General features: G+C 40.0%; 1 protein-coding gene across 1 annotated transcript in view; it reads right to left on the bottom strand.

Moving 5' to 3' along the window:
- The window catches only part of pth2ra (parathyroid hormone 2 receptor a), a 401,963-nt gene that overhangs the window by 81,698 nt on the left and 292,663 nt on the right, over window positions 1–27,602 (bottom strand). The window contains exon 7 of the mRNA XM_034693914.1: window positions 15,774–15,927. Coding sequence (XP_034549805.1) covers window positions 15,774–15,927 — 154 coding nt within the window. The remainder of the gene's footprint in view (window positions 1–15,773; window positions 15,928–27,602) is intronic.

Below are 27,602 nucleotides of genomic sequence, written 5' to 3' on the forward strand. Positions count from 1 at the left end.
TTGCAGCATCAGCGTGTCCCACACGGTGTGGTTTTAAAAGCCCTCACTGCAGCGTACATGTCTGTGATCACACGGCCCCGCCCCTGAAGCTGCAGGTTGAGCGCATTGAGATGGCTCGTGATGTCACACAGAAACGCCTCTTCACACAGAAACTTTGTATCACGGAGCTCTGTTGTGTCTTTCCCTTTGCTCTCCATGAACTGACAGATCTCCTCACGCAACTCGAAACACCGTTTCAGCACTTTTTCTTGACTCAGCCATCGCACCTCTGTGTGATGGGGCAAGTCACCATATTCTGAACCCAACTCCTCCAGAAAAGACTGGAACTGGCGCTGATTTAAACCTTTGGCTCTTATGAAGTTAACTGCTCATGTTACGGTGCTCATCACATGGTCCATTTTTAAGGCTTTGCCACACAGCGATTCCTGATGTATGATGCAGTGATAAACTGTCAGCTCACCTGCGCTGTTTTCCTCCCCATCTTCTCCCGGATCCTGCCCACTAATCCACTCTTTTTCCTGCACTTTGCGGGCGCTCATCCGTCGTCAGTCCCACACGCTTATCCAAAGGCAGCCTCATTTCATTTACACATCTGGATACCTCTTCAAAGAGATCTTTCCCCGTAGTTGTGCCATGCATTTATCTTAATCCCAAAAGTTCCTCTGTTGCGCACATGCATATACTCTGCCTCCCACCTGTCTTGAACCCCCCTGTTTTCAAAGTCCACCTTTCGTTTCGCCGTTTTTGGGGGAGAGGGAAAGCTGAAAGTTGACTGCAGGTGACTAGCTTCATAAGGCTGATGATGAGCGGAGTCGGGTAACGGCTCTCGCGTGCGGGCCCTCGATTGACATGCAGTGCATTGTGGGACTTGTAGTTTTAGTGGTGCGTGCAAAATACCGGGAAGCGGAATGATGGCCAAGTGCTTTTGCAAGAATGCAAATCACTCCTGCTGTTGTGTCACCAAAGGAGCAAATTCAAAGCACTTTATAGAAGCAATTCAGAGGCTGTCTCCCTTCCACATTACCAAGATTGTTAGGATGGTGGATGACTAATTTATATGTATAGGCAAAAATAAATGTTTTTCATTTTGAGACCTTTAAGTCACTGAAATGCATTATTCTTTCATGTTTTAGACCCCCACCCACCCACACACACACACACACACACACACACACACACACACACACACACAAGCAGATTATCGACAGTTTTCCTCTCTTTAAACACTCCTGCCCTGCCTCCAACTGTTTCTATTTTCTGTATGTGTCAGATCTGTAGACAATATGCATCAACAGCGTCTTATAAACACAGATATCTAAACACATGTTTTGTTATTGGTGTCAAATGATGTTCTGTTCCATCACAGCAGGCGATCCATGCCTGGATAAGACATGTTAATGATGTGCTGTTCCACAATGACCCAATACTAAGAAAGAGCAGAGTGACAGCGGCAGCATCCAGCTGCATTTAACCCCCAAACAGTGGAATGAGAAAGTTAATGAGACATTGCTCTTCAGTTAAAGCTGGGGTTGGTAGTCAGATTTAGATCCACTTTTTGTTATACTAGTTGAAATGATCTTTCTGTCCCGATGGCAATCAATACATAAAGTGTTCTTAAAAACAAAGGAAAAAAAAGCTGCTATCTACAGCCGGAGTAAAACTGGGAAAACACCAACCAATCCCTGCCATCAGGAGCCAAATGATGAAACCAATCAAATCCTGTCCTGCCATTCTGCCCGCCTCCTGCGCGTACATTTCCCCGGCGTGGACTCCAAGTCCCCGTCTCCTGCCTCTGCTTCCTGTGACTCTACTGACTGCCCCTTTCGCTCGTCCTCAGGCCTGTCCCCTCTGACCCAATGAGGTGCTTTGCTCAGGACTGTAGTCCAGAGCCTAAAAAGCTCTCAACACGAGGACTCTGACAAGCAGAAGAATTAATGACATTTAGTAAGTCCTACAGAAAATGTATATATATTATATACGGGTGCAACAATACACAGAATTTGCGCTTCGGTTCAGTTCGATACGTTTACGATACAGAAAGAGAAATTGCCATGCCTTTTTTTTACTTGTAGTTTATTGAAATTACCAACATTTGTTTCAGTTCAAAAGTTTTTAAATTAAATTAAATGTATCAGGGGCAGCTATACCTGACACATGTTCTGCTGTGCATGGGGGGGTTGCATGCATGTATGTGTGTGTGTGTGTGTGTGTCTGTCTGTCTGTCTGTCTGTCTGTCTGTCTGTCTGTCCGTCTGTCCGTCCGTCCGTCCGTCCGTCTGTCTGTCTGCGATACAGAGCGCAGAGGAGAATTGTGTGTGCAACCATGTAAAGACAGAAATGACATCCCGTCATGTAAATAAGATGAATAACATAAGGATATTTAATCTGTTGAATAAAAGAACAAGGTGTAGACCTGATCTATGAGAGAGGGAACCTTAAATCTAACAGCAGGGAAAACACTGACCGGTATCAGGCTGAAGTCTAACACAGCATGCAGTATAAGACAATAAGTAATGTATATACACACTTTTAAAAACATATCACCCAGTCTAGCATCACTACAGTACAGGACCCCTGAACAACTCTACTCTGCAGCCAAAGAGGACACTCATGCTTCCCTCTCATTCAGGCGCGCGCTCACACACACATACATGGACATATGAACCCAGCAGACCGTTGTATGGTGAAATATAGATTTCCATATGAAGCACAGTTAAAACAAACAAACATGACCAGCTTGGACTGAATGAATGTGGGAGGAGTGCGCAGTTCAGTGGACCTGCGCTCAACAATGCAGCCCTGAGGAGTCGAGCGCAGATCCTCTGAACTTTCAGCACAGAGCGCCTCGTCAGAAGTTGATCAAATAGATATAAAGTTGCTTATTGTTCGATTCACAGGGCGTACCGAATGGCTCGATACAGATACACGTATTGTTACACCCCTAGTATTATATGTATTATAACTTCTCCTGATATCGTGTCACCGGCACAACTGGATAATGCTAGCATGATAGTTGTGAGTACTAACAGCAGCCATGTTTGTTTGTGTTTTTAACTTTCACTATGAGAATGTTTTGGTGTTTTCTTACCGCTGCCTGAGACATGAGTTGACGTTGTGCAAAACACAAACAGTGTGCTGAGGACCGATTGTGAATCAGTGGCGCTCATGCATGTGAGCGGGGGCGTCGTTTTGGAGGAGCTCCGAGGGGGGGGTTAGACGGAGTCCTGGGGAAATGCAACATTCAAATTCATGCAGTTTTCCGTGACTACCAACCCTAGCTTTAATGCTTTAACAGGAGTGATTTGCAGGATACCAGGATGCCTCTCTCTACCAGATCTCAATCTTCAACAGATGGAAAGAAAAGACAAATGTAACAGTAGCATTTTACTTGGGCAGCTTAAGAAATACTTGGACAGCCCCCCCAGGTGTTATTTGAGTGTGGAACATTCTGCTGTGTCAAAGTGTGTACGAAGAAACTCTCACTGCAGTGTTCACACAGAGATTTGCAGGGTTTCTACTTGTGTTTTGAAAACCTTCCAGCCAAGACAACCCCCAACTTGGTTCAAACTATTTACTTTTTCATCTATTTCTTTATTTGTTTAGACTGAAGTTAGAAGGAGTCCCAGTTGGCAACATGGATAAAATAGGTTGAAAGAAGAAACAGGAGGAAAGCAGCAGATCAGAGAGTGTTCTTCACCCTCATTGGCACAGAGTGACGTCTAACACTGTTCTTGTTGCTGAAATATAGAATTCCAGGACTTAGTTTTCCATGAAGCGTTTAACAACACGCTGCTGAAATACTCTTTGTTTAAATTTACCATGGAGAAGATTAAGGGTGAGTGAGGGTTTGACTATTATAAGAAAGTAGGATAAGATATACAGTCTTTGTCAAAAAAAAGTAGTAACCCATACACAAGGGAAGATTAGCAAAGAGATAAGTTGCACAGATTTGTCCACAAAGGTTGCAAAGTCTGACACAAACATAACGTGCTTCACAGGTGCTCAGACATCATCTGAAACTTGGCAATAATTGATTTCTTAAATCAAATTTGAATGGGTAACTTTTCCATCCCGACACACCATCTGCAAAACATGCCTGGGTGCTGGCCTTTATCTGCAGATCCTTGAGACCAGACCTAATATATTTTCTTTCACATGCTATCCTCACAATTACTGTCAAACCTTACTCTTACTTTTGTATAAATCACAAAAAATCAAGACACATAACTTCTTAGCATAACATAACATTGAACTGCTCAAAGTTTCTTTAAATGCTATGGGTTGCTGTTAAAGGTGACATATCATGCAAAATGGACTTTTTAATGGTTCTCTACCTGAAATATGTTTCCCTGGCATGTCTACAAACCCCCCGAGAATGAAAAAAATCCATTCTGCCCCTGTTCTGATTTCTCCACCTTTCTGTAAATGTGTGTGAAACGAGCCGTTTCAGACTTCAGTGTTTTTGTTACGTAACAACAATATCCGGTCTGTCACGGAGTCAGAGCTCGGAGCTTGTTCAGCCCATAGACTGTATAAAATAATACTGAATCCCTCCTCCGTTTTTCATTACCTGCACAAATGTGTGCTAACAAGGAGCTTAGGAGGGAGGCATGTTAGTTGTAGGCTGTCTTAATAAACACAAAGGTCGGTTTTACTCCCCACGTCTGCAGATTTGAAGATCTAGTGAATGATTTTTATTTGTCATGGATAAGTGCTAGCACTAATTAGCATAGCCACATAGCTACATGTCGTAGCTTAAGCTGTAGCTGTGTACCAAGACACATGTCGACATACTGTCAAATAAAACAACAAGAAACACTAAATCTGTGACCAATCCTTCAGAAAGGTCCTGCTGCCTTTCTGGCAGAGGTCGGTTTTACTCCCCACGTCTGCAGATTTGAAGATCTAGTGGATGATTTTTATTTATCATGGATAAGTGCTAGCGCTAGTTAGCATAGCCACATAGCTACATGTTCGTAGCTGTGTACCAAGACACACGTCGACATACTGACAAATAAAACAACAAGAAACACTAAATCTGTGACCAATCCTTCAGAAAGGTCCTGCTACAGGCGCCTCTCCGTCAGGATCAGATTCTGGATCAGATTCAGAGGGTTGAAGTAACGCGATCTCTGAGCAGCCGTGTATATTCAGCCAACATGTAAACATTAGATCAACGTGCCGGAGAGCCGAGGCACATCCACTTCCTGAGGGGGCGTGGTCAGAGAGAAAACAGAGTGTTCTGAGGAGGACTGAAGAAGAGGGCTTTTCAGGCATGCCAAAATCGGATTTCAAAGTGTTTTTTTGAGCATAAACTTTAAAGACATGTTTTGGGGACCTCTTAGACCAATATATGTTGATGAAAAAAGCGTGATATGTCCCCTTTAATTCCTCCGTGTCCTAACTTCCATACCATCAATTTAGTTTGTAATTTCTATTTACATAAAAATATGGAACCTCTACACGGGTCTGGATTAACAGCATGGTTTTAGTTAGTTTCGTATATTTGTAGTTATTGACAAATCATTTTGTGCATACAGGACAAACAGTTCATGTGGGGAGCAAAAGCAGGCAGATTATAATCAGACATCCCAGCTCTCATGTGTAGTAATCTGACCATGATTTATACCATTCTTTAAACAGATATTTGCATGCAAACGAGCCAACAATCTGTTCTTGCTCAAAAGTTTCACTTTCAGCAACAATTCTACTTTACCCTGTCATTAAATCCTAACAGTATTCTTGATTTCATGTTGTCCTGGAATGCATCAGAAGTGACCGTTCTGGCTTCCATTAAAACAAATGCAATCTAAGAGGATGTTCACACAGAAGCACATCCAATAGAAAACTGAACTATTGTTGTGTGTTGGCTGTTTCTTGTGAAGGAAATGGTGTTTTTTCGGCAGCTGAAAACAAACTTGTTGCATCTTTTCCCATAGGCCTATAATCTGCCATCATCCAACAGTGATAGACATCCATTGCCAATGGCTTCTGATAAGTTATTTCTAAAACTAATCAAACTTGATCATCATCCTGCAGCAACGTATTAACTTATCATGCCTCCTCCAAAGACCGTCTTTTCGGTCTATTCTCTTGATCAGCTCTGAGTGTAAGTGTAAATCCTTAATGAAGATCAGAAAGCTAAAGCATATTTCACCTTAGGCAACTAAACTAATAAGCTTTGAAATGGTATCATCGACTGGTGCTATAGATAAAGTTTAATCATTAAAGCATTAAAACATTATCGCGGGATGAACCGTTATTTAAGCTGTCTCATATCTGTAAGAGATATAACAATAAAGAGAAGAGAGAGACAAAAGCTGACAGAGTATTGGTGCGTTACGACCAAGCGAGCCGGATCCTCCCCTGGTGGTGAAGCTTTCAGCAGTGTGTCTGCCCCCTGGTGGCTGGCTGCAGTATAGGTCAATAAATGCACATGGTACGAATGTTTCTCATATCCGTATGCTGTGGTGATATGTAGAGTTTAAAAAACGGGGTTTTACTTTCGGGTTTCCTTTGATTCACAGCCGCAGCAGAGTGAAACTACAAAGGACACACAGCGTCTTGTGACACTACGCTGTAGGGCGGAGCTTATTACAGTGGCTTCACAGGCTCTGGCTGCACAATGGCTGCGCCCAGGAGTGGGATTTCTTGGCTTCAGAACCGTACAACGGGAAGAGGCTGAGCAACGCTGTCCATTTTTATTTACAGTCTATGGTTACGACAGCAAAGTGCAGGTATAATCAGAATGGTAATCATTGCAACCTACACAGAAAAAGAGTTATTTATCTTCAGTGAGTTGTTGATAGCAGTACTAATGGAAGTTACTCTTTTGAATGCATAACAGTCATTATCCTCGTATGTAGTAAAGGGGGTCTCAGGTCTCCAAGGAGAACATCAAGGATGTGTCACGCATGTGAGAAGTAGATGTTGTTTATGCTAATCCAATTAGCCCATTAGAGCTCAGCATGTATTTTTCTGGGTAACACTGGATGTAAAAGAAACAGCTGTTGGAGAGGAAACTCTACAAGGTATATTTACCCTAAACGTCACAAGCATTCCCTGAACCAAACATTTTGAAAACTGTAAAGACAATGCTGCACCGCCACCTATTCCCTTTATGTCAAACATTTATAGCTATCACACACCAAAACACAGCAACAATTAGCATCTTAAAAGCTGTAATCTATTAGCTTGTGGCAAATGGTTGATTATTGTTTCAGGTTTATTTTTTAAGTCACTTACAAATTGAGGTGTTAAGATCCCTAAATCCTCACTCTGATTTGGCTTAATTAGTTTTGGTTCTTGATTTAATAAACATTACACAAAACACTCACAGCTATGCCAGTAAGTGAATTAAATTGCTACTAATAGTAATGCTGCTTTTATCCCATTATGATTATGAAAACGACAACATTCAATTTTAGAAATAAGTCTATATTTTCACTTTTTCTTTCAGAAAGTGCATCTTAAAAAAATAATTATGATTATGCCAGAATGACCCAGGGGGTTTGTTTGGCAGATACTACAGACATTAGATTATTACAGAAGTTTAAAATGGTAAAAATGATGCAAAGCATGATGTCGGTTGCAGTAAGCATGCAGACACATGCATCAAATCAGAGCATGTCAGCAACATAGTCCCTTCAGATATATTAAAATCTGATATTGGAGTTGTTGCATTTTGGATATGCCAATGTGGGGATCAATCTTTTATTCGAGGTCGATTCTGACCTCTTGTGGGTCAGAATTAAATTATCAATATTTGAATAACAACCCTCACAGATGCTGGTATGTGTCATTATGGTTGAGGTGTAAATTAGGGTAAATTAGGTTGTTGCAGAGCTGCGTGTGTTTGCATGTGAGAGATAGTCATTAGAATAGAATAGAATAGAATAGAATGCCTTTATTATTAGGAAGAATTAAACACCTGCTGACTTACTCAGAATACATTGTGTTTACCAATCCCCACAGGTCTTCAACATGTAGAGTGAAACAACAGAATCAGGTTGCTGGTAAAGAGCCATTAGGGATGCTTACACAGAATATAGAATGAAACTCCCTGTGCTGGCCGTGCCATTGTTCACCTATGTGAAGTTTTGTGACTCATATAGCAGACACGAGTCCAGAATAACAAAATCACTACACAAGTCAGGAACCATGGAGGCGTTCACAAATTAGTGTAATTGCTTTGTTGTCAACATGCCACCGTTTTCCTATGAGGAGATAAGTGGTACTCGACTGTGCACCAGAATCACCTGTTGCAGGGCAGTAGTGCTGCACAATATAACTAAAATTCACTGTCATCGCGATATCAACATGCGCAATATACATATTACAAAAGACTGCTTAAACTGTGATAAATTGTACTCCGTGTGCCATGCATTTATCCTCTGCATGACAATGTATTTGGTCAATCAGATGGAGCACTACTGCCCTATATGCCTGCCCCCTACACCCACAACGATAAATATTCTTGGTAGCCCTGATACCGATTTCTGATCTACATTAATCATTTTAAAAAGAGAGAAAATGTTTTGGCAAAAATGAAAGAGTAAAATGTGACTAAAACTAGACTAAAATGTTATGATTTTTCATTGACTTAGACTAGACTAAAACTATAAATTGCTGAAAAGACTAAAATGTGGCTAAAACTAACAGGCAATCTCTTCTAAAGACTAAGACTACATCTAAAATAGCGGCCAAAATGAACACTGGTCCGAACTGAGTCAAGTTGGCTCCAAAAAGGTTTTGTACCCCACTTAAACACCTCATCCCCCTAATACTGCAACACCCTCATATCCTTGGTGGGAAGAGAAGAGATCAGACAATTGCAATGACAGACATTGCAGTTGGGTTGAAATTATGTTTACATTCATTTCAAATTTGAAATTATTTAACTTATGTTCAGATTTTTAATTTTGTATTATTTCAACAATCCAGCTGGTAAGGGACATTTTTGTTTCAAGAAGCAGAACCCTTTTTAAGGGGGGCATTAAGATGTTCCTCTAAAGAAACTGTAGAGCCATGCAACTAAGTTGATTAATTGTTAATGTAGCAGCTGTAGCCGGGTGGAATGTTTTCAATAAAGCCATGTTGTTTGAATTGAAATAATGCTTGTCTTTTTTTCCCCAGTGTCTGTATAAGATACTCACTGTCTGGGGTCTATGTTAGTAACAAATCCAAAGCAGAAATACTTTAACTTTGTATACTTAAGTATTTGTTGCCTCCAGGGCATGTTTTTTAATGTTTCCTTAATACTATAACATCATCATCAACATCAAAAATACACTGTATCATAACCTTTAGGCTATATGACTGCAACTGTGCTGATGTTTCTGAAAATTTAAAGTTGCTTTAATGACGTATGCCAGTTCTGGCCTTTGCCTCGACATAATGTGAGCCGAGCTTTCGCCATTCACCTCGGTGAACAAAGAGAGAGTTTCTTACAATCTGCAAATAGCCACAGCTGAATCATTTAACAGGAGACTGTGCAAACCTTAACGCTTGTCAGGCTTCATGCTTCACTTAGTCTCAAAGAATCTCTAACCTGTTTGTTTAAAAGAGTTTTTTTTTTTGTTTTTTTACAGGGGCTGGGTTTCTGGGCTCTCTTCCTCACCATACACACTGAACAGGTGTAGAAGAAGATAACATTGATAATGCCTGTTTCTCTAGCGCTGTCAGCCAGTTTTGGGGACTCCAGGCTAAAGGCAGCTAACACTTGGCTTATCTCCAGGTGCTCAGTGTGTTTCCAGTTAAAGATTTCTTCAGTGTTAATCAGTCATGAGGCTTGTATTTTGAGTAAAATGCCTCCCATAGAGCGTTTTCTCTACTTAACAAATGGAGTAAAGTATAAAACATTTCAGTAAAGTTGGTTCACAATGAAAGTCTGTTTTTTTTTTTGCTTACTTGCTGCTAATTTAAAGTCAATTTGTTTTATCTGACAGCTTAGGATCCATACTTATGAAAACTAATCACTTTATTATTTGTAGGATTAATGTCAGCTTGCTGTTTTGCATCTAAAACACAAGACTTAAGTTGGAAAGACGTTTCGTAAGTGAAATCTGGCCATTAAACTTCCTAAATCCATTCAGCTGATCTGTTTCTCAGTCGAGTACAGCCTCGAAGCAATGCAACTTTTTAAATGACAGTTTCATCAGCAAATGTCTCGACTTTTCTTCCTTCGCCACTAAAAGATATTGGTTTGAAGCAGCAGGACACTGAACCTGTCAGGACTCTAAAGTGAGCCTCTTGAATAGATGTATCTGTATCTGTTTTCCATTTTTCACACAAAGAAAAGATTGACTTGCTGTAAAGGATGGGTGGTAAAGTAGACAAAAGCTTAAACACAACCCCTAACACAGTCTCTACCTAATGCACTGTTTGTGCTAACACAACATTTCCAGAGGGATTATTAGACAATTCAAAACAAAAGGAAATCCTGCTGAGCTATTTAACTTTCAGCATTAATTACTCACAGCGCATCACTTTTTTATAACCCCATAATCCCTCATATTTCCTTCTGAGTGCTTCCTTCTAGTCAGCTGTCTTTCAAGGCATGGCAAACTAACACAGAACTTAATACTGCACAGCATGAAGCGCTCATACATACAGTACCTTTTGAGACATAATCAAGTCGTAGCTCAGCAGCTGCTTTTCTGGCGAGAGCACAGATGAACAAGATGAGTCAGAGATCTAACGTGAGGGCTCTTTCTTTTCTCCTTTATTCTTCAAAGAGAAGAACAAAAAGTTATTCTGGGAGGTTCAAACCTTTCATCTGCTTTTCTGAGCAGTCTTACATACTTGAGAGGTTGAAAAATAGAAAATAACACAAGCAGTTCTGTTTAACAAAGTATCTCAAAATGTTAAGTCCAAAATTCCTCTTGGATTTGATTCTGGGCTCTTTATAGTAAAATTGTAATATAATATTTACAATCACTATTCTAAACCTATCCAATATAAGATAATGACAGTCAGTCTTTGTACCTTTGATCCAAGGGAATTTTTTTTCCAACACAATGCAAAGTAGCTCCTAGAGAGTAGAGGTCAGGGCTCTGTGAGGGCCAGTCAAGTTCTTCCACACCAAACTCATCAAACCATGTCTTTATAGTCCTGCTTTGTGCACTGAGGCAGTTATGTTGGAATAGAAAGGCAGGGTTCCCACTCTTTTCCAGAGATCATTTTCCAGGACATTTCAAGGACATTTTCAGTGATGATCAAGCTGGTATGACAGTTGAAATTTAGTTCCTAATTTAGTTCCTAAATAGTCTAATATGTTCCTCTCAGTGGAAGTCTACATTGAAGACATGCAGTCTATGGCTATCCATGAAATCATCTCTTACATGCTTAAAAATTATGACAAATTGATAACAGAAAAATGCATCCACAGATGTACAGCACTTCACTTTATTAGTGCAACCAAGTAACAATGATGGGCAACTCTCATCTCAGCTTTCTCTTTTCTCAAAAAATATAAATTAGCTAAGTAAAAAACAAAAGAGCCTGCAAAGGACTCTGGAAGCTGCCTTACTGAAATAAATAAATAATAATAATAATCAGAGGATCAGTGCATAAATTGACCTAAATAGATCTGAATGACAAAAAAGGCCACAAATGTTGAATGGGGATGTGTTTTTTTTAACCTTGTTAGATCGCACACAGTCATGGTGGAATAATCTTCCAGGACATTTTACTTTTTCTCCAATTTTCCAGGTGTTTTCCAGTACTGGAAAACTGGTCAACTGTTTTCCAGTTTTTCCAGTTTTTCCAGGACGCATGGGAACCCTGGAAAGGGCTTTCCTCAAACTGTTGCCACAATGTTGGAAGGATAGCATTGTCTAAAATGTCTTGGTACGCTGAAGCATTATTGTTCTTCACTGGAGATAAGGGGCCTGATTCAATATTGAACAGGTGTGGCCAAATACTTTTGTCCATATAGTGAATAATAATAATACCAAAAATAGACAAGATGAATGAGAACAAAAGCATGTTTTTGTGTATATATATTTTTGAAGTAGAGAGTAGGGTTGCGAAATTCTGGGAATTTTCAAAGTTGGAAACTTTCCATGGGAATTAACAGGAATAAACCAGGAACTTTATAAATTCAAGGTTGGCTCTTAATAGGGAACTTAAATATAGTTGGGGAAATATATTTGAGCATAATCCTCACTAAAACAACCAGATTTCATGCAAGTACAGTTGAATATCTATGCTATTCCTCAATCACATGCACATAGCACACTGCTTACTGCAGGGCTATTGAGACCATGCTCCCTACATACACTGTGCATTCCTTCATCACATGCACAGATGATTTCTAGAATCATGCAGAGGCTAGGCTTGAGAAGCTTGAGGGAAGATGCTTTTTGATTTGCATGTTGAATGGGACTTTGTTGGAAGGAGAGCGGCTCTTTCATTTAACATTTTGAATGGGACTTTGTTGGGATTGCATTGCTGTTAATTTTTGAATGGGTTGGGTCAGGGGGGATGAGTAATATTTCAGAATCAGAATCATAATCAGCTTTATTGGCCAGGTATGCTTGAACACACAAGGAATTTGACTTAGGTAAACTGTGCTCTCTTTGTACAAGGCATAAGAATAAGGCATACATATAAAAATAAAATAAAAATAATAACAATAACATCAGCTATAAATACAAAAGAACAACAAATAGGCATGACTAATGTACAGGCTAAAATAATATGATAAATATCTAATATTTAATTCAACATTCATGTTTTTGTTCGTTAATGAAAGAATTGATTGTTCAATAAAATATTTAACACTTGATAAAGTTCTACTAACAAATAAATCTGTTTTAATTGTATTATTTTGGATGGATGTCCGCTTATAACAAAACAAATATTTATGCTTGTGTGGTGCACCCAAATATGTGCAACCACATTTGTTGTGTATTGAGTAACTGAACCTTGTTTAATAAGCACTTAGTGTTTACAAACATGCTCTGATAATCAAGACAAGTATTACTTTACATTTATGAGATGTAGTCCTGTGTGAATATTAAAGGTGACATATCACGCTTTTTTCATCAATATATATTGGTCTAAGAGGTCCCCAAAACATGTCTTTAAAGTTTATGCTCAAAAAAACACTTTGAAATTAGATTTTGGCATGCCTGAAAAGCCCTCTTCTTCAGCCCTGCTCAGAACACTCTGTTTTCTCTCTGACCACGCCCCCTCAGGAAGTGGATGTGGTCTCAGCTCTCCAGCACGTTGATCTAATGTTTACATGTTGGCTGAATATACACGGCTGCTCAGAGATCACGTTACTTCAACCCTCTGAATCTGATCCTGACAGAGAGGCGCCTGCAGCAGGACCTTTCTGAACGATTGGTCATAGATTTAGTGTTTCTTGTTGTTTTATTTATAAGTATGTCGACATGTGTCTTGGTACACAGCTACGAACATGTAGCTATGTGGCTATGCTAACTAGCGCTAGCACTTATCCATGATAAATAAAAATCATCCACTAGATCTTCAAATCTGCAGACGTGGGGAGTAAAACCGACCTCTGCCAGAAAGGCAGCAGGACCTTTCTTAACGATTTATCACAGATTTAGTGTTTCTTGTTGTTTTATTTGTCAGTATGTCGACGTGTGTCTTGGTACACAGCTACAGCTTAAGCTACGACATGTAGCTATGTAGCTATGCCAAGTAGCGCTAGCACTTTTCCATGACAAATAAAAATCATCCACTAGATCTTCAAATCTGCAGACGTGGGGAGTAAAACCGACCTTTGTGTTTATTAAGACAGCCTACAACTAGCATGCCTCCCTCCTAAGCTCCTTGTTAGCACACATGTGTGCAGGTAATGAAAAACGGAGGAGGGATTCAGTATTATTTTATACAGTCTATGGGCTGAACAAGCTCCGAGCTCTGACTCCATGACAGACCGGATATTGTTGTTACGTAACAAAAACACTGAAGTCTGAAACGGCTCGTTTCACACACATTTACAGAAAGGTGGAGAAATCAGAACAGGGGCAGAATGGATTTTTTTCATTCTCGGGGGGTTTGTAGACATGCCAGGGACACATATTTCAGGTAGAGAACCATTAAAAAGTCCATTTTGCATGATATGTCACCTTTAATAAGTCAGAGAGAAACGGTAAGCGGAACCTTTGTCACTGTAGTCGCGCACCCCAGTTGCCTACTGTGGACGGACGTCACGCCCCCCTCAGACAGAATCTGGAGAAAGATACGAGTGCTTCTGTTCTTCTTGCTCTGAGACTTTACTTTTATTCTACAGGTTAGTAGTGACTCAAAATGTTTCTGCAGCCAGCCTCAAGCGGATTTTCGATGTATTGCAGTTTATATCACTTCCGCATTGGCTTCATCGTTTGAGACCGGAGTTTGCCGCTTGCTCTATAGTTAAGTTTAAGTGAACCGTGGTAAGCTAACGGCGTTGCGCCGGAAGTCTCGCGTGATTTCGTGCCATTATCGCGAGAGTTCGCCAGCTCCCGCTAAATACTGTGTAATCTCACAGTACCTTATGTGTTAGTTTGTTTACACTTAGTAATGTGCTCCTGTTTATTTTGCAAGGCTCCTGATGTAACTTAATGTGTTTGATGATTACAGAATGTATATTTGTTTGATGTATTTGGTTAAGACAGTCATGTTAAGCTAATTAATTCACAGTCTAGTTGCAATGTCCATATGTGATTAAGTTACAGCACTTATATAAGAGTATGGATGAGTAATCCTGAGTTTTGCACTATGTTCATTGAAGTCAATGAAAGATTAAAGGTGCCATATGTGATTTGTAAGTCGAGTTTGTAAGTCCCCTTGAAAGTGTTTTAGGCAACAGTTTTGAGTATTTAAACATGCTTATTGTGACAAAGGGAACTTATTTAGGTTTTTTTAGAGTTTATATTAACAGGACAAGGAAATGCACTGAATGTGAAATGTAAATAGGTTTAAGAAATGAAAAGACGGAATCTGGAGAAAGATACGAGTGCTTCTGTTCTTCTTGCTCTGAGACTTTGCTTTTATTCTACAGATCCGTTCTTTTTGTTATTGTGGTCACCGTGCCCGGGACCTGTAACACTTGGATATGATACCTTTCCATTAAAATACCCTCAATTTCCAGTTATTTTCCAGTTAATTCCCATGGAAAGTTTCCAATTTGGAATATTTTAAAAATTCCCCAGTTTAACTTCCCATGGAAATTTACCAGAAACCTTCCACCCCTTAGCAACCCTAGTAGAGAGACATCAGGAGGAGAGAGTACAGGTAGAGCAACTCTTTTCTTCCTAAACTTTATTAGTAAACACAATTACCATACTTAAATGTCATCAATAATTTCTGGTCATGTCTAAAATCAATTTTAATTTGCATCACCAGCCACCAGTGGTCTGTAAGTGTGCCCACAACAAATCCACCTAACTTAAATAAGCATGTGACGAGGTATGTGAGCAGCAGCATTGTGTGCTGATTTGGGCCTATATTTTATAATAATGGTAACAGCGTGATGTGTTTCAGGTCATATGACCACAGCTGCACTATTGTGCCTAAGCACTTTGCAACTGTGATAGTCAAACAGCATGTTATTCAGCCCTAGTCTACAATGAGTTATACAAACTCCAAACAATTAAGTGAGGTGAATGGAAAATATTATTACTTAGTAGCAAAGAAGAAATCAGGCTCTCTGCAGAGTGGAGCTCTGCAGTGTTGCCAAAAGTGATGGATTGTTTACTCATGCTGCAAATGACTCACTGTGAATGCTATGTGATATTAGAAAATCTTGTATCTTACCCCATCCAATGAGAATGAAGCCCCAGAGGTATTTGGAGACTGATCTGAAGGCCATGAAGATGAGACTGTGGAGGTAGAGGCCTTCCACCAGGATCCAGTAGTAGTTGGTGGCCAGGAAATAGATGAAGAGCAGCACTGTCACCTTGCAGCCAATCTGAAAACAAAACGGAAACACTGTCATGACTTTCCTGCTTGTACTTGTTTATCTTAAGTCTCTGTGTGATTACACACAGCGATCACTGCAGGCGTCTACGAACTAGATGAACTGATTTACATTTGAAAGAACCTTGCTGTATACATTTGCAAAACAATGAAGTTAGATACACAGAAATGAACCTGTAAGTAAACAGTCTATGGTAATAAAAGCAATTAAATATATGCCAAAAAGTGTGCTTACTCAATCAGTAAAGAAATTCTATTAACACTCATTCACCATCATCATTAGACATCCATGAAGTGGATTCAGTGCTGTCTCGTATACATCTTGACTGCATCTGATGGTGATTTGACGAGGAAAGAGAACAGCCTGAATATTGTTAGATAAAGTAGAAAGAAATGTATTAATCTGGTGTTGGGAGGATTATGGCAGCAAAAAATAATTGCCTTTAACACCATGAGAGAAAAAGTGAACATACATGGATTTAATTCTGCCAAGTCATGCTCTATCATGACCACAATTAGCACAGTAAATGAATAAACTGTCAGCTTAATTCTTCTTCATAAACTTAGTTAAATTGTAGGCACACTGCTGTACATGTACGTCATCAGGTCCAGACCAAGAAGAGTAGATGACATGAGACCTGCATGAACACATTTAGAGCCGAAGATAAATATAAATGTGCAAAACTGCAGTCTAGTCACATTTTTCTATTAACCTACATGTCATAACCTGGAAAAACAAAGTACACATGTACAATATTTTACTGTAGCTAGGCTTCATTTCCATATCCAATATCTAAGTAACCTGCTGTCAATGTTAAAGACTGTTTAGCTTAAAGGTCATTTCCATAAATGAATCTGAAGTGAAGTTTCTCCATGCTCACACTCAGTCTTCATCAAACACTCACACATTCCCAGGGCTTGGTGGCAAAACAAGTGGAAGGAAAACCATCACATCTCTGTATGAATCTTCATGGGTTATGCACAAAACCTGAAACTTCAGGTACGCACTGAGAAACAGGAAATGGGCTCCTCAAAAAAAGGAGAGGTATTTGCAGTCATTTTGGCAACAGCTATGCAGGGCTGCTACCCGCATTAATTTGATAACCGTGATGCTACTGAGGTCCCAGATGAATGCACTTTTTTTTCAGTAGTGTACTATTTTTGACCTTTAAAGGTGACATATCACGCTTTTTTCATCAATATATATTGGTCTAAGAGGTCCCCAAAACATGTCTTTAAAGTTTATGCTCAAAAAAACACTTTGAAATCAGATTTTGGCATGCCTGAAAAACCCTCTTCTTCAGTCCTCCTCAGAACACTCTGTTTACCCTCTGACCACGCCCCCTCAGGAAGTCGATGTGCCTCGGCTGTCCAGCACGTTGATCTAATGTTTACATGTTGGCTGAATATACACGGCTGCTCAGAGATCACGTTTCTTCAACCCTCTGAATCTGATCCAGAATCTGATCCTGACGGAGAGGCGCCTGTAGCAGGACCTTTCTGAAGGATTGGTCACAGATTTAGTGTTTCTTGTTGTTTTATTTATCAGTATGTAGACGTGTGTCTTGGTACACAGCTACGAACATGTAGCTATGTGGCTATGCTAACTAGCGCTAGCACTTATCCATGATAAATAAAAATCATCCACTAGATCTTCAAATCTGCAGACGTGGGGAGTAAAACCGACCTCTACCAGAAAGGCAGCAGGACCTTTCTGAAGGATTGGTCACAGATTCTGTGTTTCTTGTTGTTTTATTTGTCAGTATGTCGACGTGTGTCTTGGTACACAGCTACAGCTACAGCTACAGCTATGAACATGTAGCTATGTGGCTATGCTAATTAGCGCTAGCACTTAACCATGACAAATAAAAATCATCCACTAGATCTTCAAATCTGCAGACGTGGGGAGTAAAACCGACCTCTGTCAGAAAGGCAGGGGGACCTTTTCTGAAGGATTGGTCACAGATTCTGTGTTTCTTGTTGTTTCATTTTTCAGTATGTAGACGTGTGTCTTGGTACACAGCTACAGCTACGACATGTAGCTATGTAGCTATGCTAACTAGCGCTAGCACTTATCCATGATAAATAAAAATCATCCACTAGATCTTCAAATCTGCAGACGTGGGGAGTAAAACAGACCTTTGTGTTTATTAAGACAGCCTACAACTAGCATGCCTCCCTCCTAAGCTCCTTGTTACCACACGTGTGCAGGGAATGAAAAACGGAGGGGGGATTCAGTATTATTTTATACAGTCTATGGGCTGAACAAGCTCCGAGCTCTGACTCCGTGACAGACCGGATATTGTTGTTACGTAACAAAAACACAGAAGTCTGAAACGGCTCGTTTCACACACATTTACAGAAAGGTGGAGAAATCAGAACAGAGGCAGAATGGATTTTTTTCATTCTCGGGGGGGTTTGTAGACATGCCAGGGACACATATTTCAGGTAGAGAACCATTAAAAAGTCCATTTTGCATAATATGTCACCTTTAAGCACATCATAGTAAAGCTGCAATGTGTTCCTGCTGCCACTGTGATGGAATTACATCTCTGTGCTTTTTTAAATTTCCCTTTAAAAAACTCTCAGACATGTGATGTGTTTGGAGACAGAGGTTTAGTCTCCTTTGAGGAGCTCTCTGTACAGTTTAACTTGCAGCGCTCTACATTCTATTTTTAACTGCAGTTGCATACATTAATGAAAACCTGGTGTCCCCTGGCAGGCCCCTCTTTCCAGACACCCACTGCTTAAAAATTATTTGTGAGTTTCATGGTAACAAGGGAATAATCTCAAAGTTCTACGTTACATTTTAAAGGCAACATATCACCCATTGTCAGTTGATGGTCTTTGGCGGACGGTTGTCCCTGACCTCAGCCCTGACTTCGACTGGAGCAATGTTTGGAAGATGGTCAAACAGTCTTCCAGGAATCCCAACCATCAATTAATACACTTGAACTTAATACACAGGACTTATACAACCCCTCACAGACTCTTCAGCATGGAACTGAAGCCCGACCCAAATTGCACATTCTGTCCATTAGGTGTAACTGGTACTTTTCACCACATGATATGGGAATGCCCTGGTGAGGCCACTTTTCGGAAAATGGTTAAGGTAAATTTGTCCCGGTTGTTACACGTGACTATCCCCTTGTCTCCTTCCGTCTTGATTTTAAATGACTTACATCAGCTGCAGCTTCATAGAGCTCAGAAGCGTGTGTTTTTAGCTTGACGGCTGCCAAGAAGATGATTGTCACTAGATGGAAACACCAACTACTGCTCACTCGTAAACAATGGTTGCTTACGTTTATTGATGTTGTGAATTTGGAGCTTTCCACAGCGCGCATCCATGGAGCAAAAGAGAACATAACTCAGCTATGGTGTGTCACAGTGGACGATCTTAAAAACTTGCTGAACTGAGCAACCTCCCTCACACACTCAACATACCCACATCTACATCCACATCACTTCACCACATTACCACAACATATGCAACAACCTTGAACTTTCTCCCTTCTTCTTCTGGACCTGTTTTTTTTTTCTCTATGAACCTTGGTAATCTATGTTTGTATGCAGCTACACAAATTACAATAGAATTTGATCACAAAAAAAACCTTCAGACTGCGCAGCTGACAAGTCAAAAGTAATATGCACTTTGAGTCAAATGGAATTAAACTATCACCCAAGTACCTCGAGTATTAAAGTATTATCGGCCTCTTTTTCTTAAGGAGGCTCAGATCCGGGGGCGCTATGGAGCTGCGGACCAAGATGGCAGCATAACGTGGATGCTCCGTGTAACCTGCACTAAATACCTGTAATAACCCTACATTAGAAACACCAACTGGACCTAAAAAATGTCAAAAACGTCTACAGTTAAGGAATGTGATATTTTCACCAGGAAACGCGGTTCTCAAAAACCTGCTAAAACTGCTAGTTCACCGACAGGTCCAGACGACGAGAGGGCCGCTAGCACGAGTGGCATGGCCGACCTCACAACGGTTTTGGATGAACTTCGGTCACTCCGTTCCGAGTTCGGTGAATTCGGGACCAAACTGGACCGTATAAATAACCATATGGGTGAAATGGCTAAGTCGGTGGCCAGTTTGGAAAACAACATGACGGAGGTAAAGCAAAATGTTGCCGCCAACACAACGCGACTGGATGAAGCTGAGCACAGAATCATGTCGGCAGAGGAGCAACTGGAAAAGAGCATCGCGGATCTTAACAAGACCATGAAGCGAGTAGCCTACCTGGAGACCAAGACCGATGACCTGGAGAACCGGGGCCGAAGGAAGAACCTGCGTCTGTTTGGTCTCCGGGAGGGCGCAGAGGACCAGCGGCCGCTGCTGGAGTTTATCCAGGAGATGCTACCGCGCTGGCTGGGGACCGATAGATCCTTCATTATAGAGAGGGCTCACCGCACCCTAGCACCTCCAAAACCAAACCAGGATCGAGCAGTCCTTATCCGGTTCCTGAATTTTCAAGATCGGGAGTTTGTTTTCCGCTCCACGAAGCAGCACAACACCGTGCACAACGGAGACAAACTCTTTTTTGCCCAGGATCTTTCAGCTGAGACCGTCCGGCAGCGAGCCGAGTTTAACACCGTCAGAAAAGTCTTCATCGAAAGAGGAATGTTCCGCGGATTTCAGTATAACCCTTGCAGGATGAGGATCCTCCACAACGGGAAGATACAGCTGTTTTCATCCCCTACGGAGGCGGAGGATTTCCATCGTAGACGCACCGGAGAGGACTAACGGTAGCGGTAAACAACACACCTTTTGAAACACGGATTCAGTTGGTCTCTGCTTTCATGACTTTACATAAAAACATGTAAGCCTATTCTTTTATTTTATTTATTCCAGGCAGCTAAGTAGATTGTTTTGTCTTGAGAGGTATTTTTCATAATGCCCTCATAACGCCAATATAAATATTTACGTTTTTTTCTCTTTTTTGCATTGATATGATTCACTTTGGTGAAACTTTTATTCTTTAAAGAAGTCCTTTATGTGCCAGAACGGACAATTATAAGAGGTACTGCTGCCAATAACTTAAAGGCTAATCTGATCTGTTTACTGTTTGTATGGGTTCAATATGTTTTTGAATATGGTAAATGCGTGGTTCACGGACACCACTGTTGCTTTTGAAGTTGGGTTCTCATAGTTCGGCTACTCCCCTGTAGAGTGGATTAGCACAAGCCCCAGTTCACTGTTCTGAGTAAGGGAGGGGGACTTTGAGTGTTATGTGTCAATGTCAGGGTGGCTTTTTCTTGTTTCTTTATTTTTATTATTTTTTTCTTAAGAATTTGTATGTACTTTGTGTTAACTCAGCATCAGTATTGTATCTTATTACATTCACATCACAGAACAAAAATACCACTTATAGAACAAGTAAATATGCAGAATATCTCTGATATAAAAATCACAAGTTGGAACGTCAGGGGACTCAGGAAGCTGATCAAACTGAAACAGGTTATGAACAGGATCAAACATCTTAAATCTAAAATAATTTTCCTTCAAGAAACACACCTGACTGTTTCTGATATGAAATTTGTAAAGAATAGATGGCCTGGCCAAGTGATACATGCGTCATACAATAATTATGCCAGAGGGGTACTTATTCTGATCCATAGAACTATACCATTTCAAATGATTAAGACAATCCAGGACCCTGCGGGTAGGTATGTTATTGCTCAGGGTAACATTCTCTCACTTACATTAAACCTAGTGAGCATATATGGCCCCAATGAAAATAATCCTAAATTCTTTGAAGACCTGTTTCTTACAATATCTACTTTGCGAGGACTTTATATAATTGGAGGAGACTTCAATTGCACCTTAAACCCGACTTTGGATCGCTCAACAGGTTCAGACATATATAAAGCAAAAACTAGAAAATTAATAAATCAATATATATTGGATATTAACTTGGTGGAAGTGTGGAGGGAACAGAACCCAGACAAAATAGAATTCTCCTGTCAATCCGGTATACATAAATCCCGCTCTCGTATAGATTACTTTCTTGTCTCAAGAGAACTCTTATCAAGGATAAAAAAATGCCAGTATGATAGCATAGTGATCAGTGATCATGCAGCTGTCTCACTGAATATTCTCATAGAGAAACTTACCCATAACCCCCCTGCCTGGCGGTTTCAAGTAAGATGGCTACAGAACCCAGACTTCGTTAAATTCATTGAGGAGAAAATAGATAATTACTTTGAGTTAAATACTGATCAAACTAGTGCTTCGATAAGGTGGGAGGGATTCAAAGCATATATTAGAGGTGAAATTATCAGCTTTACAAGCACAAAGAACAGACAACAAAAGAAACAGATGGAAACGCTAGACAAACAGATTAAATCTTTGGAGTTGGACCTTAACACCGGGGATGACCCAATAAAACAAAACGATTTGTTACGTATGAGAACTGAGTATAATAAATTATCTTCCGATGCAGCTGTGAAAAGCCTAATGTGGCTGAAGCAATCTTACTACGATCAAGGAGAGAAAGCTGGAAAACTCTTGGCATGGAGAATTAAGAAAATGCAGAGTGATAGAGTGATTAACAGCATAATCACCTCTTCAGGGAATTCAACAGTAGATCCATCGGAAATTAATGATAGTTTTAGAGAGTTTTATCAAAATCTATACAAATCAGAATGTCCTCAAGTTTCAGAGGAACGGGACACATTCCTAGATCAACTTCAATTCCCAACTCTAGCAGAAGATGCAAAAAATGAATTAGACAGAAGTCTAACTATTGAAGAGATATTACAAGCCATTAAAAATATTAACAGTGGTAAGGCCCCTGGACCAGACGAGTTCCCGATCGAATTTTACAAAACGTTTCAAGAAAAATTAATAATTCCACTCTCTAATATGTATGATGAAGCATTTCAAAATGGGACTCTCCCACCCACTCTGAGACAGGCAATGATTACACTAATTTTAAAACCTGGCAAACCACCTGCAGAATGCTCTTCATTTAGGCCAATAAGTCTGATGGGAGTGGACACTAAAATACTTTGTAAAGTCTTAGCAAGAAGATTAGACCCCTACATCTCACACTTGATTCATAATGATCAAAATGGCTTTGTGCCAAAACGCCAAGGGTTTCATAATATTAGAAGAGTTCTGAATATAATTCACGAAAAATTTGATGCTAAAGATACAGCTTTATTATCATTGGATGCTCGTCAGGCATTCGATAGAATAGAATGGCCATATTTATTTAATGTTCTACCAAGATTTGGATTTGGAAATTACTTTCTTAGGTGGATTCAAATTTTGTACACAAGACCCATGGCCAGTGTTTTAACAAATAACATAGTTTCAAAACCAATTACATTAGAACGCTCCACGCGGCAGGGATGCCCTTTATCGCCAATGTTATTCATACTGGCTATAGAGCCCCTGGCAATGACAATAAGATCGCGAACAGACCTGTCTGGTATCCAGTTAGGAGAACAAGAACATAGACTGGCTCTGTACGCCGATGATTTGATAGTTTTCTTGACCAGGTTGTCTATTAGTATACCAAACCTAATGAAACAAATTGAAGTATTTGGGCGATTCTCTGGCTATAATATAAATGACTCAAAATCTTCCATACTATTTTTGAATAAGAATGAAAGGCTAAAACCAATCATACAAACCCCATTTATTAATGCAGAAGAGGGATTTGTGTATCTTGGAATTAAAATTACCCCAGACACTAAAACCATTATTAAAACAAATTATGACCCTTTGATCAGTCAGGTGAAAGAGACTCTGGATAGATGGATGATAATGCCCGTAACAATGATCGGCCGAATAAATATGATTAAAATGACCATATTACCGAAGTTCTTATACCTCTTTCAGTCACTCCCTCTACCTCCACCAAAGTTACTTTTTGATGAGTTAAACAGTATCTTTAATGCATTCATTTGGAACAACAAAAAGCCCAGGCTGAGACTTCGCTTACTGTACCTGCCATACGAAAGAGGGGGGCTGAAACTCCCGAACTTGAAATGGTATTACTGGTCTGCGCAGTTACGCTTAGCTATGTTTTACTTTTCAACTGAGACACCCCCAGCTTGGGTGAATATTGAACAAACATCAATACCAAATCTTTCATTAAAGCTGTATTTGTATTCTGCAAATCCCAAAAACTTGAAAAAAATGACAAATAATCCTTTTTTAAAAAACACTATTGATATTTGGTATAGGGCACACCAGCATATTGGGGATACTCCTCCCATCTCTCGTTTATCCCCTATATGGGGCAATGCATGTTTCAAGGCAGGGAGAGCAGATGGAGGTTTTAAAATCTGGGCAGATAAAGGTGTACAGAAGGTAGAAGACCTGTATAAGGATGGCCACCTTCTTACATTTGATCAATTATGTCAAACATATGACATTCCAAAGAAGCATTTCTTTAAATATTTACAAGTAAAACATTTTATAATGTCAAAACATAAACATATTGTATCTCAACCGCTATTATCTAGTTTGGAGAATCTTACACTCCAGAATCTAGAGGGGAGAGGTCAAATTTCTTTATTTTATACAGCTCTTGTATCACATGATAAGGAAACCTCCACTGATAGGCTGGATGCGTGGAGATCTGACCTCCAGGAGGATATACATGAGGCAGATTGGGAAACGGCATGTTTAAAGGCTCAAAAACAATCAATTAATACAAGGATGAAACTCCTACAATATAAATGGTTGATGAGAACTTATATTACCCCAGTCAAATTGAATCGTTGGTCACCCAACATCCCAGATACCTGTAGTAAATGTTTGGAAGGACAGGGTACTCTGTTTCACTGTGTCTGGGACTGTCCAAAACTACAGAATTACTGGAAGTCAGTCGTACAAACTTTATCTAAGATTGCTGGAGTGAGTGTGCCTTTTCAAGCAAAGATGTGTGTGTTGGGTGTACACCCAGAGAACTGTACGTTTACCTCAAGACAACTAAAACTCATCGACTTTGGACTCCTGCAGGCCAGGAGGTTGATATCTTTATACTGGAGGAAAGTTGATGTGCCCTCAATACATATGTGGGTGAAGGAGATGGCATCATGTATTGTATTGGAACGACTTACTTATATTGTCAGGGGAAAGGGGAGAGATTTTCAAGAAATTTGGTCACCTTTAATTGAGTTTCTCGGACGTTCAGAGTGAATTGATTGAAAAGTGGTGCTGTGTTGTGTATTACTTATTTTATTTAATTACTATTATTTATTTTTTTTGCCTTGCTTTTTATTTATTTATTTATTTTATTATTCATTTATTATTCTATTGTATTTTACTCATTTTAATTTATTTATTTGAAGGGATTATGTTGTTGGTATAATGTGTATTGTATGTCAATTGTACCATTAGTATTTGTCTTGTCATAAAACAATAAATATATTGTTGAAAAAAAAAAAGTATTATCATGGCTTTTCCTCTACTTTAATGTAACAAATGTTTTTTATTAGCAAAGGAATATACAAGTACATAATTCAATGAACATCCACGTTTAACACTATGGGCCTGATCTACTAAGATCCCAAATAACAATCGCGAATTTGCGTGTATTTCTGGGCGTGTTGCGGGTGATCTACTAAGACTGTGTGCGCAAATGATAACAAGTGCAAAAGTGGTGTGGACCGCCCTATTTTACAAGGATTTTGCATGTGCTATCGGCCGTCACCATGGAGAGTTTGAGAGAGCAGAGTGGCCTTAAGGGATAAATGAAGTTTGAAGCCATGGAGTTGGAGATCTTTTTGGAGGAGGGAAATAAACACATCAGTGAACTCCAGCAGAGACATCTCAGTGTTAGAAAAGCAATTTGGGAGGCCATCTGTGAAAAGGTGAATGCTGTGAGAAAAAAACAGAAGATCTGCCGATGAAATAAACGCATCTACTCTACTCCAAAACTCAATCAGTGTTTTGATGGAGTTTAGAGAGCGATTTGATGAGGCTTAGTCTGCCACTCTTGCTCTAGAAAAGTTAGGCGTCACTTGGATGAAGACAGTCGCCCCACTGTCCCAGGGAGCAACTTTCAGGTGAACGTTTTTAATGCCTGATATCATCATCCAGCAACTGTCCCAAAGGTTCACCAGCTTAAATGGAACTGTGAACATGTTTGAGTCAATTCACCCCAACACACTGCTGCAAGCACGAGATGAGGAGTTACGCAGAGCTGCCTGGCGCAGCTCAGTGAGCGCTCATTCTCCAAGTTAAAACTAACTAAAAACCCCTTGATGAGCACGATGGGACAGAATAGACTGAGTGGACATGTCATGTTATCTATTGAGAATGACAGATCAAAGAAAATGGACATACAGTGCATCGTGGACAAGTCCGCGGAGCTTAAGGCTCGTCCAGACAGTGGTGAGTAGGCCTAGTTCATATAGATTTTTTGTTTGTATGTGAAGATGTGGGCCGCTGTGCCCATTTAACTAAACTTTATATCTGTTGATACAGTGACCTACTGTGCTCTCATTAGTTGAAAAAGCTAAAGTGGGTGTCAGAATGATGCGGTCGCTATCCGTGGTGCTGAACTGCTTTGAATTTGTGTTGTTTTATTATTATTATTTTGTTCTCTTGGTTTGATTGACTAAAACATTTAGTAATGCTTGTAAGCCCAGCTTTTGCGGGCATGTTGTAAAGCGATGTTATGATGAGCTTTACAGTGACCGCAGCCATGTGTGCGTAATGCTGTGCCAGTTTGCACCTGCCTTTCAAACGTGCTAAATATAGACGCAAATACAGCGCGCGCTATCTGCTTCAGGTTTGATAGATCACATTGCGTGTGCTAAATGTTTACATTTGCATCTCCTCCTCCCAGTACTTTGAGCGTTCTGATGATCTACATGTATTCTGCATATTCATGAAGGGAAACACGCTAAATGATTTGCGAGTGCTATTTTGCTCATTTGACAGACGCAATCCCATTTGCTCCCGGTTAGTACGTCAGCTTTGCGCGCGCTACCAAGTTTGCACGTGTTTTTATACACGCAAACCTTTAGTAGATAGGGCCCAAAGTATACAAAGACAAAGAGAAAATGCAGCAGGGATGTTTGTTATAAGTTTGTGTACTACATGCACTTAAAGCTAGGGTTGGTAGTCATAGAAAACTAGCATGAATTTGAGTGTAGCATTTCCTCAGGACTCCGTCTAACCTCTCCCCCCCTCCCCTTGGAGCTCCTCCAAAACCATATGATGGTGACTGATTCAAAACCGGTCCTCAGCACATGGTTTGTGTTTTGCACTACGTCAACTCATGTCTCACTCAGCGGTAAGAAAACACCAAAACATTCTCATAGTGAAAGTTAAAAACACAAACAAACATGAAATGTACGCTCTGCAGGAGGCGGGCAGAACGGCAAGACGGGATTTGATTGGTTTCATCATTTGGCTCCTGATGGCAGGGATTGGTTGGTGTTTTCCCAGGTTTACTCCGGCTGTAGATAGCAGCTTTTTTTACCTCTTTTTTAAGAACACATTATGTATTGATGCCATCGGGATATAAAGATCATTTTAACCAGTATAACAAAAAAGTGGATCTAAATCTGAATACCAACCCCAGCTTTAATGTTTGTTTATCATTTAATGTTTAATCAATCAGAATCAGAAATACTTGATTTATCCCGGGGAGATAAATTCAGTCATTACAGAGCTCTTAGAGGATAATATA

The sequence above is a fragment of the Notolabrus celidotus genome, chromosome 10, assembly GCF_009762535.1.
Source record: "Notolabrus celidotus isolate fNotCel1 chromosome 10, fNotCel1.pri, whole genome shotgun sequence".
Classification (NCBI taxonomy): domain Eukaryota; kingdom Metazoa; phylum Chordata; class Actinopteri; order Labriformes; family Labridae; genus Notolabrus; species Notolabrus celidotus.